Source organism: Xenopus laevis, chromosome 2S, assembly GCF_017654675.1.
Source record: "Xenopus laevis strain J_2021 chromosome 2S, Xenopus_laevis_v10.1, whole genome shotgun sequence".
In the NCBI taxonomy this organism is placed as follows: Eukaryota; Metazoa; Chordata; class Amphibia; order Anura; family Pipidae; genus Xenopus; species Xenopus laevis.
Genome location: NC_054374.1, coordinates 7,013,407 through 7,033,683, shown reverse-complemented (window position 1 = coordinate 7,033,683; position 20,277 = coordinate 7,013,407). Strand labels below are relative to the sequence as shown.

General features: G+C 41.1%; 2 protein-coding genes across 2 annotated transcripts in view; both read right to left on the bottom strand.

Annotated features, from left to right (window-relative positions):
• Positions 1–651: 651 nt before the first annotated feature.
• Positions 652–5,934, bottom strand: emc6.S (ER membrane protein complex subunit 6 S homeolog). Its single transcript, NM_001094089.1, is given in 2 exon segments — positions 652–3,075; positions 5,794–5,934. A coding segment is annotated over 1 exon segment (333 nt). The 5' UTR covers positions 3,048–3,075; positions 5,794–5,934; the 3' UTR covers positions 652–2,714.
• A 2,939-nt stretch (positions 5,935–8,873) lies between these two features.
• p2rx5.S (purinergic receptor P2X, ligand gated ion channel, 5 S homeolog) overlaps positions 8,874–20,277 on the bottom strand; it is a 34,561-nt gene continuing 23,157 nt past the window's right edge. Inside the window, exons 10-12 of the mRNA XM_018248816.2 lie at positions 19,121–19,186; positions 15,672–15,754; positions 8,874–9,666 (exon numbers count right to left, since the gene is read on the bottom strand). Coding sequence (XP_018104305.1) covers positions 9,564–9,666; positions 15,672–15,754; positions 19,121–19,186 — 252 coding nt within the window. The 3' untranslated portion in view covers positions 8,874–9,563. The remainder of the gene's footprint in view (positions 9,667–15,671; positions 15,755–19,120; positions 19,187–20,277) is intronic.

The window sequence follows — 20,277 nt, the reverse complement described above, 5'->3', positions numbered from 1 at the left end:
CCGAACGTGGGCCCTAGGGCCCAACGATCGGATCCTAATGATGGGTAACGGGAGGTCGGATCACGGGACCGCATCAAAGAACAGATGCGGCCGTAATCCAATGGGATGTTTAGTCCCATCCGATCGACATCTGGCCGACTTTCGACCAGCTATCGATCGGGAAAGCCCGTCGGATGGCCCCATACACGGGGCCAATAAGCTGCCGACTCGGTCTGTCGGCAGCTTTTATCGACTTGTGTATGGCCACCTTAACTGTCTGTCTGTCTAACTGTCTGTCTGTCATCTGTCTGTCTCAGGACCGGAACCAGGGGTAGGCAGAGTAAAATGAGGATTGAGAATTTCATATAAACTTCAAATAAAAATATTCTAAATGTAACCAGTTTAATATTCTGGGCCATTTCTGGATAACCAAGTTACCCTTCTTTATCCCTTTCTCATTGATGTCTCTCTATGTGTAGCTTTGTGTTAGAGTCAGTTATTTTGAAAGACAGAGTAACTATATTATATATAGAAAATGTCATATTAAATCTTCATTTTCTCCATTAAGAAAATGCTCAACTCTACACATGTTAATTTTTATGATAGTTCGCTTTTATTCTGACGTTAGTATCCTACAGCAGAATTGACAAATTGAATAAGAACATCATTGGCAACAGGTCTCAAATCATATTTATTCACATTTCTGTTGTATGGACAATTTTAAACAATTGCTTAAATGTTTAATACCATGGATTTTGCATCAAATATAACAGGGCTTCATGCCTGCAAAAGGAGAGAGCAGAGGTGTCACTTAATTCCAAAACAAAGGCTACAATAAACAAACTGAACAACAAAATATATCAATTCTGGCCAGTAGCGACTTTGAGCTTGGCTACTGCTAAACTAGTGAGTCCTAGGGTTTTATTTATTAAAGCCCGAATGCTAAAAACTCAAATATTTCGATATTTATTATACCCCAAGGCTGCAAAAAGTCAGAATCCAAAAATACTCGATCTTCAACCTGTTGAGTTCCTGTAGAAGACAATGGCAGAGGTCCTACTTGGAATTTGAAGATATTATTGTCTGTGCTGGTTTTGTAAATAATCCAAACATTTTGGGATTTTCCGACTATTTCACAAAATTAAAAAAAAAATAAAATCATTTTTTTTGCTCAACGATCTGAAAAAGTCGTGGTTTTTTATTCATTAAATAGATGGTGGATTCTAGTTTGGTTGGATATTTTAAGTTAAAGGGGTTGTTCACCTTTGAGGTAAATTTTAGTATGATGTAGAGAGTGATATTCTGAGACAATTTGCAAATGGTTTTCATTTTTTAATATTTAAGGTTTTTGAGTTATTTAGCTTTTTATTCAGCAACTCTTCAATTTACATTTTAAGCAATCTGGTTGCTACAGTGCAAATTCCCCTAGCAACCATGCATTGCAAGAGACTGGAATATGAATAGGAGAGGGGCTGAATAGAAAGATGAGGAATACCGAGTAACAATAACAATACATTTGTAGCTTTACAGAGATTTGCTTTTTAGAATGGAGTCAGCAACGCCCATTTGAAAGCTGCAAAAAGTCAGTAGAAAAAGGCAAATAACTATAAAAAAATAATGAAAACCAACCAATTGTTCATTCTATAACATATTAAAAGTCACCTTTAAGGTGAACCACCCGTTTAAAAAATTAAAGAAATTCGGATTTTGATAAATAACCCCCCCCCCCACTTGAGTTAGCTTCTGGTGAATGGACTTATATGTCTGTGCCTACAACAGGCAGACTCGGTGGTGCCGAAAAACCACAGTAAGAAATCCCAGAGGTATCAATGCTGCAGCATTTCTGCAAATTATAAAGTGGAAGTAAACCTTTTATTCAACATTAGGTCAATGACTAGGGCTTGTGCTCAACATACTTTTGCCTTTTGTTTGTTATCGTGTATTTATGGTTTGTGTTATTTATTGCACTAAACAGAGCAGACATTGAAATCATAAGTAAAGGAACCTTCTTCTGGCTCATGTAAGCACAATCTGGGCTTCTCGGTGGACTGATGACATGTTTGTGCTTATATGAACAGGAAGTAGAGTATGACTTTAATCCATTGAAACAAATATCGACCCGTTTAGTGCAGGACATAAAATCACACAAATGTCTGAATTAAAACTACAAGCAAAAAGTATGTTCAACAGATTGTGTTACTGTTCCTTTAACAGGTGCAAACTGTAACATCTTTGAAGTCAATGCAAACAATGAACTTTGCGGTTTTCATTTCAGCCACCCATGACGTGTAAATATAAAGGGGCAAAAAAAAAAGGAAAATACATGAAATACAAAGTTGACCTGTAATGAATGCATAGCTTTTTTTTTTTATACATAGGCCAATATGTTCTATCGCTTAGCCCAAAATACACATCAATCGCTGGATCTTAATTATATCCACTCATCAGTATGGGCAGATTGAATTGATTATTTACGCCAGCTATACTGGATTGGAAGATATATCCCGTAACTTTACTACGTGCTCAATTACTTCTTTCATTAACTGCAAGTATTCTAGATGTTGACAAGATGTTTAATTAGAGAACATATACAAATATGATCTATATAAGTTACTAACAGGAACCAAGCAAAGCAGCCGGTTCAGTATTTTAAAAACTAGATCCTCGTGTTCAGTGTAGGTCCTTGTAATCCATTAAAAAGATCAATTCCGAGTGACAGGACCACGCAGCAGGCTTCAATACACATGCACCATGCCGTAAAGGAAAGTCCAGAAAAGCACGTAAGTGAACAGGCCACCGACGAGACCGCCCGTAAACAGTGGCTTCCTGGATTTAAAATATTTGTTCCACTTCCGTCCAGACTTTAATACTAACAGAAGTGACAGCAGGAAAGAGGCGAGGAAGTAAAAGATGAAGCCGTATAAACTGGTTAAACCGAGAATCCCAGCAGTGGCCCCAGACAGGGCAGACACAGAGGTCCGGCAATAGTCAAGCACTGCGGCGTTCCCTCGCACTGCAGCTTCACTGATGAACTGAGGTCCTTCTCTCTTCAATGCAACTCCAGCCATGGCTACTACAAGAGCTTTTCAGCTAGACCTGAAGAAACAGGGCGATACACAAAGAAGTAGCATGTTAGCACAAACTAGAATACTTCAACATAATCTCTATAGGTGGGTCACCTTTCAGTTAACTTTTAGTATGTTATAAAATGTTATTTTTTTCTTTATTTTTATTTTTTGAATTATTTGCCTTCTTCTTTTGACTCTTTCCAGCTTTCAAATGGGGTCACTGACCCCATCTAAAAACAAATGCGCCGTAAAACTACAAACGTATTGTTATTGCTACTTTTCATTATGCATCTTTCAATTCAGGCCACTCCTATTCATATCCCAGTCTCTTATTCAAATCAATGCATGGTTGCTAGGCTAATTCATACCGTAGCAACCAGATGGCTGAAATTGCAAACTGGAGAGCTGCTAAATAAAAAGCAAAATAACTCAAAAAAGCACAAATAAAAAAAAACTAAAGCCAATTGCAAATTGTCTCAGAATATCCCTCTCTACATCATACTAAAGGTGGACAACCCCTTTAAAGTGGCCATACACAGGCAGATTAAAGCTGCCAATATTAGCCCTTAAAGATGGCCATAAGCGTAGATAGCAAAACGAGCGGATCTCTTCCCAATATGCCCACATTGAAGTGGGCTATATCGGGCTGATCTGACCGTGGGCCCTAGGGCCCAACGAGTGGATCATAAGGCATCCGATACAGGTGGTCGGATCGTGGGACCAAATAAAACACAGATGCGGCTGCGATCAGACAGGATTTTTTTATCCTGCCCGATTGAGATCGATTGGGGAAGCCCATCGGATGGTCCCACACACGGGCCAATAAGCTGCTGAGTTGGTCTGTCGGCAGCTTTTATCGGACCCTACATGGGGGCTTCGACGGGTCTCCCCAATCGATATTAGCTCAAAAATTGGCCTGATATTGATTGGGCAGGTTTGATTTTTTCTGTGTTCGAGGACCACATTGGATAGTTGATGCAGTCCTATGACCTGTGAAGATTGACAAAGAGAAGCTAAAAAGCTAAATATCTTGGTGACAACTCTTTGGGAGAAAAAAACCCAGCAAACCCAGAAAATGTTTTTCATTGCATGGGCTGCTCGCTTTTGGATATCTTACAGAAGGGGAACATCCACTTTAAAGGGATCCTGTCATCGGAAAACATGTTTTTTTCAAAACACATCAGTTAATAGTGCTACTCCAGCAGAATTCTGCACTGAAATCCATTTCTCAAAAGAGCAAACAGATTTTTTTATATTCAATTTTGAAATCTGACATGGGGCTAGACATTTTGTCAATTTCCCAGCTGCCCCTCGTCATGTGACTTGTGCCTGCACTTTAGTAGAGAAATGCTTTCTGGCAGGCTGCTGTTTTTCCTTCTCAATGTAACTGAATGTGTCTCAGTGGGACATGGGTATTTACTATTGAGTGCTGTTCTTAGATCTACCAGGCAGCTGTTATCTTGTGTTAGGGAGCTGTTATCTGGTTACCTTCCCATTGTTCTTTTGTTTGGCTGCTGGGGGGGGAGGGAGGGGGGTGATATCAGTCCAACTTGCAGTACAGCAGTAAAGAGTGATTGAAGTTTATCAGAGCACAAGTCACATGACTTGGGGCAGCTGGGAAATTGACAATATGTCTAGCCCCATGTCAGATTTCAAAATTGAATAAAAAAAAAATCTGTTTGCTCTTTTAAGAAATGGATTTCAGTGCAGAATTCTGCTGGAGCAGCACTATTAACTGATTCATTTTGAAAAAAAATGTTTTTTTCCCATGACAGTATCCCTTTAACGTATAAAATACACACATATAAGAACCAATAATTGTGTGCAAGTTCAATAACGTGGTATGGAGGGTAGCGGGTATATTTTCATTACAGGCAGCTGGTAGAATTGATACAATAGTTGCAAATACTCCAAAGATGCGAAATGTATCAACGAATTGTATCAAGTAAATATAGCAAATTGTAACAGTTCAGATACTCCTGGATCACTGAGCTGCCAGATTGAAACCCCAGAGACAAAACTTTAAAGGGGAACTCCACACAAAACATAATTTAAGCTTTCTGAAAACTAAACAGTATTTCAAGCAACTTTGCAATATACATCAGTTAAAAATTTTGCAGACTTTTCATGATTTTTAATGGGTTGGAACAGTTCCCTAAGCCCAGCCCCCTGCTGATCTGTCTGACTACTTTGCTGAGCTGTCTGACTACTGTTACTTGGTATCAACAGCCATATGTCCTCAGCCTGTATCCTCCAAACCCCACATGTGATTTCAATAAGGAACAGAACATCCCAGTGCAATGCATTGTGGGTTATGTAGTTCCTGCATGCTGTCTGGAAGTACAATTTGTAACATCAGTGTTTAGTCCCTCCTTCCCTGACAGGATTTCAAATGATGCAGAAAGAGATTTCAGCATAGAAAATGAGATTTATTCAGACTTTTTGAAGAAACAGGTGACTGTGATGGGGTTTCTGGGTCATGTGGCCTATTTATCAAAATTTGATTTAGCAGTCGGAGTTCCCCTTTAATTTTGGGAAACCAGTAAAAAATAAAAGGTGGAAAGCAATTGCAAAAAAATCTTTGTTTGTAGTGAACAAGCAGAAAACAATAGAACTAAAAAAAATATATATTTAAGAGAGTGAACACCCCCTTTAAATGGTCGAATCCGAATCAAAGAGAAAAGGCCTCACAGCGCGCGCCCAGACAAATAAAACCCCAAACGTATAAATTCTATTTCATCCCTACCGCACAACAGTCTGGCTTTTCCCGGGCCGGTAGCAAATTTCTTACACACACAGAAGCCCTGTTGTTTTTTTTAAATTCCCGCAGCACCGGTAACATTCAGCTCCTTCTGTTCTTCCGGACAGCTAATCCAGATATCACAAGTCTCATCTCGCGGGGACGTGACGTCACACGCACGTCGTCTATCAGCGCGGAGACGCTCAACGTAAGTCGCCTTGAGAAGGTGGCGGAAGTACGGCGTTGTCGTAGCGGGGCAAGCTGATTAGTGTGTGGTGGGGGCGTATTGTCTGGGTTATAACAAGTATTTTTATTTTGTGGTGGTTGTCCCTGTCCCTGTCAAAGACTCCACTTCCAATGTTTAGTCATGAGACTAAGTCACATTGTTTTCTCTGCTGACTGGAGCTTTACCCTGAAGTCATTTATTGTTTATTCTTGTGCCAGGGACAAAAACACACATCTCTGTTGCTGCCTATTCGCCAATATTACCTGCCGCCCTGAATTCCTTCTCTTCCAATTCACAGGGAAGAGTTGTTGTACAAACAAGGGCCTGGTTTTCATTTGTGCACAAAACAACTTCTTCAGAAAAGGATCATGTGTGAAATTAAGGACAATTTTGTTTCCTCTGGTCCCGGCTGTGAAGTGAGCGGGTTCTCTCGGTTCTGCAGCAGAAAGTCTTTGGGCCCCCAAAGTGCATCAGAGACAGCGCAGAATATATTGGGTTAAAGCAAAGCGGACACTTCCTATCAAAATCATAGGAACGTGTCAGTATTAAAAAACATGTTTTTTTCAAAACACATCAGTTAATAGTGCTGCTCCAGCAGAATTCTGCACTGAAATCCATTTCTCAAAAGAGCAAACAGATTTTTTTTATATTCAATTTTGAAATCTGACATGGGGCTAGACATTTTGTCAATTTCCCAGCTGCCCCCAGTCATGTGACTTGTGCCTGCACTTTAGGAGAGAAATGCTTTCTGGCAGGCTGCTGTTTTTCCTTCTCAATGTAACTGAATGTGTCTCAGTGGGACATGGGTTTTTACTATTGAGTGTTGTTCTTAGATCTACCAGGCAGCTGTTATCTTGTGTTAGGGAGCTGCTATCTGGTTACCTTACCATTGTTCTTTTGTTTGGGGGGAAAAAGGGAGGGAGTGATATCACTCCAACTGGCAGTACAGCAGTAAAGAGTGATTGAAGTTTATCAGAGCACAAGTCACATAACTGGGGGCAGCTGGGAAATTGACAATATGTCTAGCCCCATGTCATATTTCAAAATTGAATATAAAAAAATGGATTTCAGTGCAGAATTGTGCTGGAGCAGCACTATTAACTGAACTGCAGATCTAACTGTAACAGGAAGAGATCACCTGACCAGAAATACTGCAGCTCTAACTAACAGGAAGAAGTGTGGAAGCAAAAGACACAACTCTGTCTGTTAATTGTCTCATGTGACCTAACATGTATGGTTTGTTGGTATGTTTGTTGTGCACCGTGAATCGTATGATCCTAGGGGGTGGCCCTTATTTTTTAAAATGGCAATTTTCTACAGTATTTACGATTACCCAATGGCATATACTACTAAAAAAGTATATTATTATGAAAATGGTTTATTTACATGAAGCAGGGTTTTATATTTATGCAATATATTTTTATAGAGACCGACATTGTTTGGGGGTATAGTTTTCCTTTAAATGGCATACTGAGGACTACCTTTATTCTAAGGCTAATGACGAGATCAGCCAACATTAGTGTTCAACCTCAGCAATGCTCTTGTTGCCAATGTCTAGTGGGGAGGCCTTCCTAGATGAGTAGAAGCTGCTATAGCAGCAAAGGGAGAACTGAATTCATATTAATAATCTTGGTTTGGGAAAACCGAAATATTTCCAGACCGTTTTGGGCATATGTGTGTGGAGTATTGAAATTCACACCATGGCAAAGCGACATAAATATGATATCTAATCCTCAGGAAATGAAGCTACAGAAGGGGTTCAGGTTTCCAGCATCTTCAGCAAGCCAGCTCACTGGGGATTCTAGGAACTGCAGTTTATTAAGGCTGGAGAGCTCTGGGTGTGATATCCCTAATATACACATTTGCAGTCAGAATGTAAGCGCTGAAATCCCCACCTTTGTTACAGAGCTGCCATTACTACTGCTTATAATAAATGGCTCAGTGTGAAGGGACAGTGAGCAACTTTGCCCATATAATCTTGATTCTTGATTTTCCTGGGCCACTTTTGCTGCTGTGGTAACAACAAACAATTAGAAGTTGATATGGTGGTTAAGGCATTGGATGCTGTGGTGTATTCCAATATGTTCAATCATGGGTAGGACAGCCAGGGCTAGTCTTGCTATCATGCCCATACTATAACAGACAGTGTGTACATACTATAGGTACATATTAATCTGTTGTGGGAGTGTGAAGCTGGTACACAAATTTCACTGTGATGAACATGGTCCCACCATTTACCAACTGTCCACCCACATTGCAGTAAAAACTAAATGGCAGTTTGTGCATACACTGGATGTGTTGAAAGGTGTCAAATGAAGCAAGTTAAATTGGGAACGGTGTGTGTGGCTGCAGATGCAGTAGAGTGTTTCCTTAGGGACTGCTTTGGCCATGGGAGACGTTGCTGCAAGTATAAAACACAACCCAAACCTCATCTTTCCTCTTTATAACATTTTTTTGGGCTTACCCTCCCCCCCCACCTATTTTTCTGATTGGAATCCACCAATGATGTTACTGGCGGGGGGGGGGTGCAATATTGATAGCAACTAAGGGGGAAACATTTTCCAGGGTGGTCTGTTTATTCTCAATGCAAATCCACAATGGATCCTTCAACTTGGAACCCAAAGCCAGCAACTCTGCTCTGCACTTTAGGGTGTTAATTATGCAACACCATTTATTGGCTGTACTGTTTCAAGCCTTTGGGTTTTTGAAAGATGTCAAACTTTTAAGACCCTAATGGTGTGAGGTTCTCCCAAACAATGCCCCAATCGTACCCTGTTGCACTGCAACCATAACCCTTGCTCAGCCTCAGCTATTCTACAAAACTGTGTCCCCCCCAAAAATCCAGGATGGTTAAAAAAGGTCATCAGACATTATATTATATTAATTTTCCACATTAATCAGTTGGCCAACAGATGGCACCATGTGACCAAAGAAAACCTCCCCTGTCCCACTGACAATCAAGGTTCAATTCTTTGGTCCAGTTACAGTCTAAATGATCAATATCAAGTGAATCCAACTGTTCACTCTCAAGTGAAATCCCATCCATTGACGGCTACTAAAACGGATTTCTATGAAATTCAGCTGTCAAACTATGGAGGCTCACAGGGGACATTATACCCTCACTACTGTTCTTATCACCTGGTGGAGTGCTCTTGTATAAATAATCCTTCTATATCCTAGTGGTATCCAGTGTCCTCCCCTGACATAAAAAAGTAGTAGAGAAACAGAGAAGACTGTCCATTCTGTTGGGTGTCATTATATGATCATCCCCTGGCCCACCCCGTGTCTGTAGTCCATCCAATTTGCTGACCTCCAAGAGAACAGCAGAAGACCCTTTCAGAACTTATGAGAAGACTTTGGTGCAGATGCCAGTACATAGTCCAACACTACAGTATGAGTGTGATTGCAGTGCACCAGCAGATGGTGGAAAAAGTCATTAATGCAAATGAAGAAGTTCCCAAATGTAAGTGTGGAAATATTCTGTTGTTCCAGATCCCTTTTCCTTCATTCTAGTTCCATAGATAGAATGACTTTTTGTTGCTTGGGATGTTTAGGCCTCAAGGGGCTGCAGTCTAACCTGGTCCAAGTCATTTTGGCTCTTTGATTTTGGTTGTCCGTTGACTTTGACATTCAGGGACATCTTAGAAGCTGATCTGCAAGAGAAACGTGTCAGCGTATAGTGAAGAAGTTGTCAGACTCTTTTCAATTCAAGCCCCCCTTTAAGGTCCAAGCTATGACCTGTCCTTAATATATGGATAATGGGTTGAGTGCAGAGGACCTTTTGTATTTGTCTCTATGTATTTTGTGGTCACAGCCTCATTGCACCCCCACTTAATGTTTTTAAAAATTAGTGGTGAGCACAACTTTCCCTTGTTTGTTATAGTTTATACAGGAGCAGTGACCAGCTCCATGTTGTAGCTCCCACCCTTCCCAGCTATAGTCAGGTGATCCCACTGGTGTCTAATAAAAATGCAACCAAGTTTGAGAGTTTTAATTTAAAAGCAGCAAGTAAGTTCCAGGTTAAACTTAGTCCCTTTATAAAATGTTTGATGAAACAATAGAATTCTTAATGAATCAGATGCAAGTTGAGTGTAGGAACTGGCCACACCAGGGATAACTTTGACATAGTTGGCCAACATAAATATATTGCAATGTATGGACAAACAATACCTGTTTTTTTTAAAGTGTAAGGCATTTTTAGTAGCTTAAGGCACAACATGTTTCAATGTCCTTAAAGGAGAAGGAAAGGTTAAAACTAAGTAAGCCTTATCAGAAAGGTCTATATAAATACACCAGTAAACCCTCAAAGTAATGTTGCTCTGAGTCCTCTGTCAAAAGAAACATCACATTTCTTTCCTTCTATTGTGTACTCATGGGCTTCTGTATCAGACTTCCTGTTTCCAGCTTAAACCTCCTTGCCCCGGGCTTGAGCATGCTCAGTTTGCTCCTCTCTCCCTCCTCCACTCCCTGCTGTAATCTGAGCCTTGAGCTATGAGTGAGCAGGAAGAGACTCAGGCAGGAAATCATGTCACACCAAGCTGATATGGCAACTGCTATCCTAAACAAACAGACAGCTTCTAGAGCTTTTTAATCAGGTATGGTAAAAGATTCTACAGAATAAAGATAGCATTCTAGCTTGCACTATTGCAGCTAATCTATTGGCAATTAAATGCTTTCGTAGCTTTGCTTCTCCTTTAATATACTGATAATGGGTTGAGTACAGAGGACTCTTGTATTTGTCTGTGTAAATTTTATGGTCACAATCTCTTTGCACCCCCACTTAATGTTTTTAAAAATTAATGGTGAGCACAACTCTTCCTTGTCTGGGCTCCCTTAGCTCACAACATACAGTAGCTACAGGTACTATAAAAATACTGGTGCATCAGTCATCCCTGACCTTGAACCTGGGCTTTCAGGTGTATCTAGTTTTCATTCTCCCCAAATCTAACACTGATTGGCCTTCAGGTTAACCCCCTTAGCCACTGCTTCAAGCTCCCCAGGGTGTGCAGACCCAGATTTGTGGCCAGGTCAGAATGACCTGGGCCTACGGCAGCACATTTTAAAGTGGACCTGTCACCCAGATACGGTTGCCAACTTTTGAAACGGTGGAGACTGGGCAGGGGGGGCGGGCTGTTATGTAAATGGGAGTGTCAGTGACATCAGGGGGCGGGGCTATAGCAGGTCAAATACCGGGCTGTCCAGGTCTAAACCGGACATGTGGCAACCCTACACCCAGACATAAAAAGCTGTATAATAAAAGTCCTTTTTAAAGGACTGTCAATCAAATATTGTTTGCCTTAGGCATAGAGGCAGGGCAGATAATTACTTTCACTTTCCATTCAGCACTTCCTACATGTCACTGCTCTCCCCACATTCCCTCTCTCTCTTCACCATTTAATTGTGTAACCAGGACATGGGGATGGACATCAGGTCCCCCATTCTCTTCACCATTTAATTGTGTAGCCAGGACATGGGGATGGACATGAGGTCCCCCATTCTCTTCACCATTTAATTGTGTAACCAGGACATGGGGATGGACATCAGGTCCCCCATTCTCTTCACCATTTAATTGTGTAACCAGGACATGGGGATGGACATCAGGTCCCCCATTCTGGTGCACAAACAAGATTCTGAGACAGTGTCGGACTGGCCCACCGGGATACCAGGAAAACTCCCAGTGGGCCCAGGTGTCAGTGGCCCCTCATGCTGCTAAACATTTGGCCTATTTCATGGCCCTTCTCTATTTCTATGAGAACAAAGAGGCTAAATAGATGGAATAATAGAGTATAGTATGTAAAGAAAAGATACTAGGAGAATAGAGGTTAAGCGAGCAGAGGAAGAAAAATAATACTAAGAGTAGGGCCCTGGTCTAAGATTAATTGGTGGGCCCCTGGCCAAGATTTTTGGGTGGGCCCCTGGTGTCCCAGTCCGACACTGTTCTGAGATGATACAAGACTTGTCTTAATAACAGTGTCCACAAAATGGCTCCTCAGCATTCAGCTCAGATTCGAAAGCAACAGTTATGATCCATGTGGCCCCCTCAAGTCACTGATTGGTTACTGCCTGGTAACCAATCAGTGGAAAGCAAGAGAGCTGAAAAGCAGGAAGTAGTGTTCTGGCTATTATGTTACACATCCAGTCACTCCAGCCTTTATACATTAAATTTTTTCCTAACTAACTATATTAGATACATTTTTTATTTTGGACAGTCTCTATATACAGTTTTTATTTTTATACTGAACAATTCCTTTAAGCTCCGAATTTTTCTAGTCAGACATGGGGAAAAAAACAACTAGATTTATTAAAAGTTCTATGGTGTTAAAAGTCCAATGAAAAAATGACTCCAACTCAGGCAAGCTGAGAACACGTAAAAGTCAAGAGCTTTCCGAAAAAATTGTAGCTGGCGGGTGGTACACAGGATACACAGTAGATAACAGATAAGTTCTGAAGAATCCTATTCTATACTACAGAGCTTATCTGTTATCTACTGTGTATCCTGTGCTTGAATGTCTGCGCCCATGGCTACACAGCAGCTTGTTTATATAAACTATAGTAGTACTTATCTGTTATCTACTGTGTATCCTGTGCTTGAATGGCTGCGCCCATGGCTACACAGCAGCTTGTTTATATAAACTATAGTAATACTTATCTGTTATCTACTGTGTATCCTGTGTTTGAATGGCTGCCTCCATGGCTACACAGCAGCTTGTTTATATAAACTATAGTAGTACTTATCTGTTATCTACTGTGTATCCTGTGCTTGAATGGCTGCCCCCATAACTACACAGCAGCTTGTTTATATAAACTATAGTAGTACTTATCTGTTATCTACTGTGTATCCTGTGCTTGAATGGCTGCCCCCATGGCTACACAGCAGCTTGTTTATATAAACTATAGTAGTACTTATCTGTTATCTACTGTGTATCCTGTGCTTGAATGGCTGCCCCCATGGCTACACAGCAGCAGTTTGTTTATATAAACTATAGTAGTACTTATCTGTTATCTACTGTGTATCCTGTGCTTGAATGACTGCCCCCATGGCTACACAGAAGCTTGTTTATATAAACTATAGTAGTACTTATCTGTTATCTACTGTGTATCCTGTGCTTGAATGACTGCCCCCATGGTTACACAGCAGCTTGTGTATATAAACTATAGTAGAGTTTCTGTAGTTTACACCAGTGCAACACAATCTGTACATACACTTTCATTTTTTGGTGTTACTGTTCCTTTAAGACAGATTATACATCATTCACACGAGTTCCTGCACCGTGGATTTACAGACTATAACTGGCTATAGATGCAAAGATACAGTCTTACGAAAAGAAGGCTCGTATAATTTTCGGAGCTTGCCGACATTTCTGTACAATGGAAAGTGGTCAATTATTCGATTGGACAGGTAAAAAGATTAAAATAAGCCACCGATAAGATCTCTGCATATATTGTGTATCTGAAGATATATGGGTAACTGTCACTGACTTCTGTAGGCTTGCTGCCTCTTAATTGGCAGAACATCTTCTGATTTGTTATTTTTCCTACTTATTAGATTGTTAGACTGCAACAAATGAGCGTTTGTCAGACAAAGAATAAAATCGACACATCTATGCTGCTGTGAGTGAGAATCTATGAATCTATGATTCACACTCACAGGTCTTTAAAATTCAACATTATTTTAATAAGGTAAACTGACGTTTCCGGCCTATCCCAAGACCTTTCCTTAAGTACCATATTGTCTGTAAATCATGCTTTAAATCTATGCAGTGGTGGGAAAAACAGCGTCATGTGTTAATCATTGGAAACTGGTAACTATCAATTCGCACAACACTGTGACCTATGAACATCATTTAATCCCTAAACTTAAAGTTTACAGCTCAATGGATACAATAAAAAAAAAAGGCTTAAAGGGATACTGTCATGGGAAAAAAAATATTTTGAAAATGAATCAGTTAATAGTGCTGCTCCAGCAGAATTCTGCACTGAAATCCATTTCTCAAAAGAGCAAACAGATTTTTTTATATTTCATTTTGAAATCTGACATGGGGCTAGACATATTGTCAGTTTCCCAGCTGCCCCAAGTCATGTGACTTGTGCTCTGATAAACTTCAATCACTCTTTACTGCTGTACTGCAAGTTGGAGTGATATCACCCCCTCCCTTTTCCCCGACAGCAGCCAAACAAAAGAACAATGGGAAGGTAACCAGATAGCAGCTCCCTAACACAAGATAACAGCTGCCTGGTAGATCTAAGAACAACACTACACTCCCTAACACAACAACGTCTCACTGAGACACATTCAGTTACATTGAGAAGGAAAAACAGCAGCCTGCCAGAAAGCATTTCTCTCCTAAAGTGCAGGCACAAGTCACATGACCAGGGGCAGCTGGGAAATTGACAAAATGTCTAGCCCCATGTCAGATTTCAAAACTGAATATAAAAAAATCTGTTTGCTCTTTTGAGAAATGGATTTCAGTGCAGAATTCTGCTGGAGCAGCACTATTAACTGATTCATTTTGAAAAAATGTTTTTTTCCCATGACAGTATCCCTTTAAACTTTGAGAAAGGCTTTAGGATAGGCCGAAACTTCAGTCCTTACCTTTTAAAAAATAAATAATGTTGAATTTTTAAAACCTGTGAGTGCGGATGATTTTTTTATGGACATATACGCAATTTTAACTCTGCACCCAGGCATAATAATGATTTATTCATGAGTGCTGGCTCTTCACTGAACTATACATATGGCTCAGCTGGCTTTTATTTCAAACACAATGAACAGGTTCAGCTTCATTATAAGCATTAACAATACCGCTTTAACACCCTCACATAAAACTCACGTTTCCAGCCCTCACTGTCATGGACGTACACAAGTCCCTTAATCCTCTCTGGGGCTCACTCTCTCTTCCACTCTCCAGACATTTTGGAGCTCTCTCCAAATCTTTAATCTCCATGGGGAATCACACTCTCATTCCCAGCTACACACAAATCTCCTTCCTCCACTCAAGGAGGTTTTAACTACCCCTTACCATCCTCCATCCAAGGAGGTCTCAAGGGGGAAGCATTGAGGTGTAGTCTCACACCTCCTTTTAATTTCTGCTCACCTGCAGTCTAATTATTTAGCTACCTCTAGTTTGGCAGCTGCAAAACACCTAATGGAGCAAGGAATGGAAGACCCACACTGCTCTCCTCCATCCACTCCAGGGACAAATTATCCATCTTTTCCTAAGCCTTTAGTATAGAGTGACTAAGGCAGTGGTCCCCAACCAGTGGCTCATGAGTAACATGTTGCTCACCAACACCTTAGATGTTGCTCCCAGTGGCATAATAGTAGGTGCTTATTTTTTAATTCCTGGTTTGGAGGTAAGTTTTGGTTGCATAAAAACAGATTTACTGCCAAACAGAGTCTCCTATAGGCTACCAGTCCATATAGAGGCCACCAATCAACCAATCATAGTCCTTATTTGGCACACAGTGGAACGTTTTTGATGCTTGTGTTGCTCTTCAATTCTTTTTACATTTTTTACACGGTTAAAAAAGGTTGGGGACCCCTGGACTAAGGGCACCCCTATCCCAAATGTAGTCACACAGCCAGCATTAAATACAAATTCTATGACTGTTCCAGAAACAAGAAATGCAGGAGAACTTTCCATTATCCTCCACTTACTTCACATCCTCAAACTTCTTATCTCTGTAAAAGTTGCTCTTTTTAATTAAATACAGTAGTACGAGATCACAGAAGAACGCCCCCTAGAAATGAAAGAAAGTATAATTCAATGACTCTACTTGAGTATTGGAACGATAAAAATAAGTTTTTTCCCAGCACAGAATACATAACACAAAGAACAAGACATAAGACCTACAGCAGAGAGTTGTGGAACTTGGGGTGGTTGTTGTGAAAAGTCTGCAACTTGTACAATGTTGTCTAGATTTCCATTGCAGGGTAATATAATGTAAAGTACAAAGTTCGATTTGATGGAAACCCCTTCCAGTCTGCTAAGGCTAAGGAATGGTAGTCATACAAAATCCCAAGATGGTTGGGAAAAGGCAATACAAAACAAATACATCTGCCTGGATATGTTAGACTGAGACTATATAAAACCCTTCACCGCCTCGATATAACCCCTGACAGGTTTACGTTAAATGAGACAAATCCCAGATAATCTCTGCCCCAAATTGGAGCACCCGCAGCTGATTTTTTCCTCCTGATCTGGGAATGCCACACATCCTTGACTTCTGTACCCAATTAAACTACTTACTTGATGACTCTTGGTGGTCCTAGATGGTTTAGTACCCGCAAAACTTGTTAGATAGAGGTTTTACATTCAGATAATCAGTAACTATGCACTGGATGGGTACCTCTCTTCCCAAGGTTAAAGCCTAGCTTGAACTGGTCAATAATGCAACCCCACTCTTTAAAGGAGAAGGAAATTACCTGGGCGCAAAAACCCTCCCCCGCCCCTGTGTTGCCCCCCCCTCCCTCCTCCTCCCTGGCCTACCTGTCCCCCCGGCCAAATGCCCCGAGAGTTCACAGGCGCCATCTTCTCCCAAGCGATCTTCTTCCTGCTTTGACCGGCATTTTTGGCGCATGCGCAGTAGGAGCATTTATCCGGTACGGATCTACTACGCATGCGCCAAAAGTCACAAAGTTTTCCGATTTCACTTCGTGACATTCGGCGTATGTGCCATAGATCCGTACCGGATAAATGCTCCTACTGCGCATGCGTCAAAAACGCCGGTCAAAGCAGGAAGAAGATCGCTTGGGAGAAGATGGCGCCTGTGAACTCCGTGGACAGGACCTGCGCAGAGGGGTGAGTAACAAGTTAGGGGCATTTGCACAGGGGGACAGGTAGGCCAGGGGGAGGAGGGAAGGGGGGGGCAACACAGGGGAGGGATTTTTGCGCTCAGGGGGTTTCCTTCTCCTTTAAACTCACCTATAGGATTAGAGTATTGACTAACACATTTGGGGTCCATGGTGCAATATAGTTCCGTTGCCAGTTCAGTCTGCTGATGCCCAGGCCCAGACTGTGGGTTCTGGCAAATGCCAGATGTAAGATGCCATAGACAGTCACTATTTATTGGGCTGGTGGGGAGCTGTTTGGGCCTCGGTGCAGTTAAAATGCCAGGGCCTATTGTGACTCCCAGTCCAGACCTGCTAATGACTAACCCTATACCTGCCATATTCCTACAGCCTGTTGTCCCATATATGCCCAGTCCCCACAATGTCCTCCCCCTGCAAACACTTCATGGTCTTAGTTCCTGGCAACTCACTACTGCCTTCTACTATCATGATTATATAATAACCTCCTAATGCTTATCCTACCATGCATTTGCAAATAATAACTTCATTATTGCTTGTAGTTTGTTATATGTTCGAAACAATAATGTAAATTTAAACATGCAATGGTGCGATGTTTGCTACAGGTCCAGTCACCTATAACAACCAATCAGCAGGCATCTTTTACGGGTCATGCAAATTTCTTCTTGGTTGCTAAGGGTTACTAGACCTGGACAAACACTACACCTGTTGTTACATTCAATGCAGACTTAGGCTTCTGACTCACTCTGTTTATACTTGATGCCAAATGAACAAATGTGATGTCAGTGCATATGAGGATCCCAAGCTGAATGATAAGATTGTACTGAGCGACAGGGAGATACCAATGAGAGAACAGTTGTTCAGTTACAAAACAGGAAGCAAATATTGGCTAATCATTTCATTTTGTAATGTTGCTATCGTGTTTTCTGCTTTCCCTGATATGCATTGTGGTTTATGGTCCTATGATTTTGGGTATGAATAGTCATTTGTAAAAAAAACAATGATATTAATCTACCACTGCAATTTATATATAATTTCAGCACTGCAAGTTAATTTAAAGGAGAAGGAAAGGCTAACATTAAGTAAGCCATATCAGAAAGGTCTATATAAATACACCAGTAAACCCTCAAAGTAATGCTGCTCTGAGTCCTCTGTCAAAAGAAACAGCACATTTCTTTCCTTCTATTGTGTACTCATGGGCTTCTGTATCAGACTAACTGTTTTCAGCTTAAACCTCCAGGGCTAGGGCTTGAGCATGCTCAGTTTGCTCCTCTCTCCCTCCTTTCTCCCCTCCCTGCTGTAATCTGAGCCCAGAGCTATGAGTGAGCAGGGAAACTCAGGCAGGAAGTGATGTCACACCAAGAAAATATGGCAGCTGCTATCCTAAACAAACTGAGAGAGCTTCTAGAGCTGTTTACTCCAGTATGGTGAAGCATTCTAGAGAATAAATAGTGTTATAGCTTGCACTATTGTGGCTAATCTATTGGCAATAAACTGCTTTGCTAGCTTTCCTTCTCCTTTAAAATACAGAGCCAAGCTGAAGAGCTTTGGTACCATAGAGAGGGTGCCTATTGCATCTCCCAATGCTGCCTTCATACCATGACTGAGTTAGTGGCGGTCTGATTAAAGGTGCCAGAGGAAGGGAGAGAAAAGACAAAGGGGGGAATTTACTTAAGGTGCCAGAAGAAGGGAGAGAAAAGACAAAGGGGGGAATTTACTTAAGGTGCCAGAGGAAGGGAGTGAAAAGACAAAGGGGGAATTTACTAAAGGGCAAATTTTCGCCTCAGAAGGCTCCGCCACACTTCGCACAACTTCATCAGCCCATACGCTTATTCATCAAAATGCAAAGTTAAGTCTCGGCCGACAAATGCTGGCGAAGCTTCGCACAGCCACTTTGCTTTTTTTTTTGTAGGTTATTATTTTGCATTTCAATTTTCCAACAGTACAGAGGAGGAGCCCCCTTGGTTAAGAGAGGAAAAGAGGAGGAAAGGATAGAAGAAGAGAAGAAAGGAAGAGAAAGGAGCGAGCTGGGGGGGGGGAGGTTACCAAGCGGAGTACATTCTACATTCTACTGCATTCACCATACTTCTTTTTTTTTCTGTTTCCCTGTTTCTTAGGGTACTGCCACCCCAAGTTCCAGCCCAGACCGACTACGCTAGTTGATGTTGGAAGGCTGATTGGGATTCTAAAAAACATAAATATAAAAATAAACACGTTGCACTAAATAATGAACTCTAGTTAGTCCTGGCGAATGGTACTGTAACAATGCTTTTGTGTAATATACCAATGCTCCTTACCGCGCCCATCAGTGCCAGCCCGGAACCGATGTTGATAATGGTTGGAATGATGTTAAATTTTCCAGCCTGTGGGACAGTAAGAGTAACAAGTCATATTATCTAAACAGTGTGGTTTTTTTTACCTGTCCACTACTAGAAGAATTTACTTATACTGCAATTTACCAATAATAAGGGTTAAAATGATATGCGACTATTCTTTAAAGGGATACTGTCATGGGAAAAATAAAAATTCAAAATGAATCAGTTAATAGTGCTGCTCTAGCAGAATTCTGCACTGAAATCCATTTCTCAAAAGAGCAAACAGATTTTTTTATATTCAATTTTGAAATCTGACATGGGGCTAGACATATTGTCAATTTCCCAGCTGCCCCAAGTCATGTGACTTGTGCTCTGATAAACTTCAATCACTCTTTACTGCTGTACTGCAAGTTGGAGTGATATCACCCCCCTCCTTTTTTCCCCCCAGCAGCCAAACAAAAGAACAATGAGAAGGTAACCAGATAACAGCTCCCTAACACAAGATAACAGCTGCCTGGTAGATCTAAGAACAACACTCAATAGTAAAAACCCATGTCCCACTGAGACACATTCAGTTACATTGAGAAGGAAAAACAGCAGCCTGCCAGAAAGCATTTCTCTCCTAAAGTGCAGGCACAAGTCACATGACTGGGGGCAGCTGGGAATGTCAGATGTCAGATTTCAAAATTGAATATAAAAAAATCTGTTTGCTCTTTTGAGAAATGGATTTCAGTGCAGAATTCTGCTGGAGCAGCACTATTAACTGATGTGTTTTGAAAAAAACATGTTTTCCCATGACAGTATCCCTTTAAGTGACAGTTGCTGTGTTATACTGGTTCAGTCAGTGCTAGAGATCAGAATCTTGACAGGCAATAAGAACAACTGTGAGAAACACATTGTCACCCTGACTGCAGTTGTCTTGGGTTCATCTGTTGGCTTCTTTACTCCATTGCGGACCAACCATATAGAGATTTGGCCCACAGCTCTCACACAACTTCAGGCCACAGGTCACATTCACAATGTCTTTATTCATTCATTCTGTTCCACTAGGCACAAAACACAACATACAACACAACACACACACAAGTAGTGTACAATGTGAGAAGACGTGGGTGGTGGGCGAAATGGCGAAAATTCGC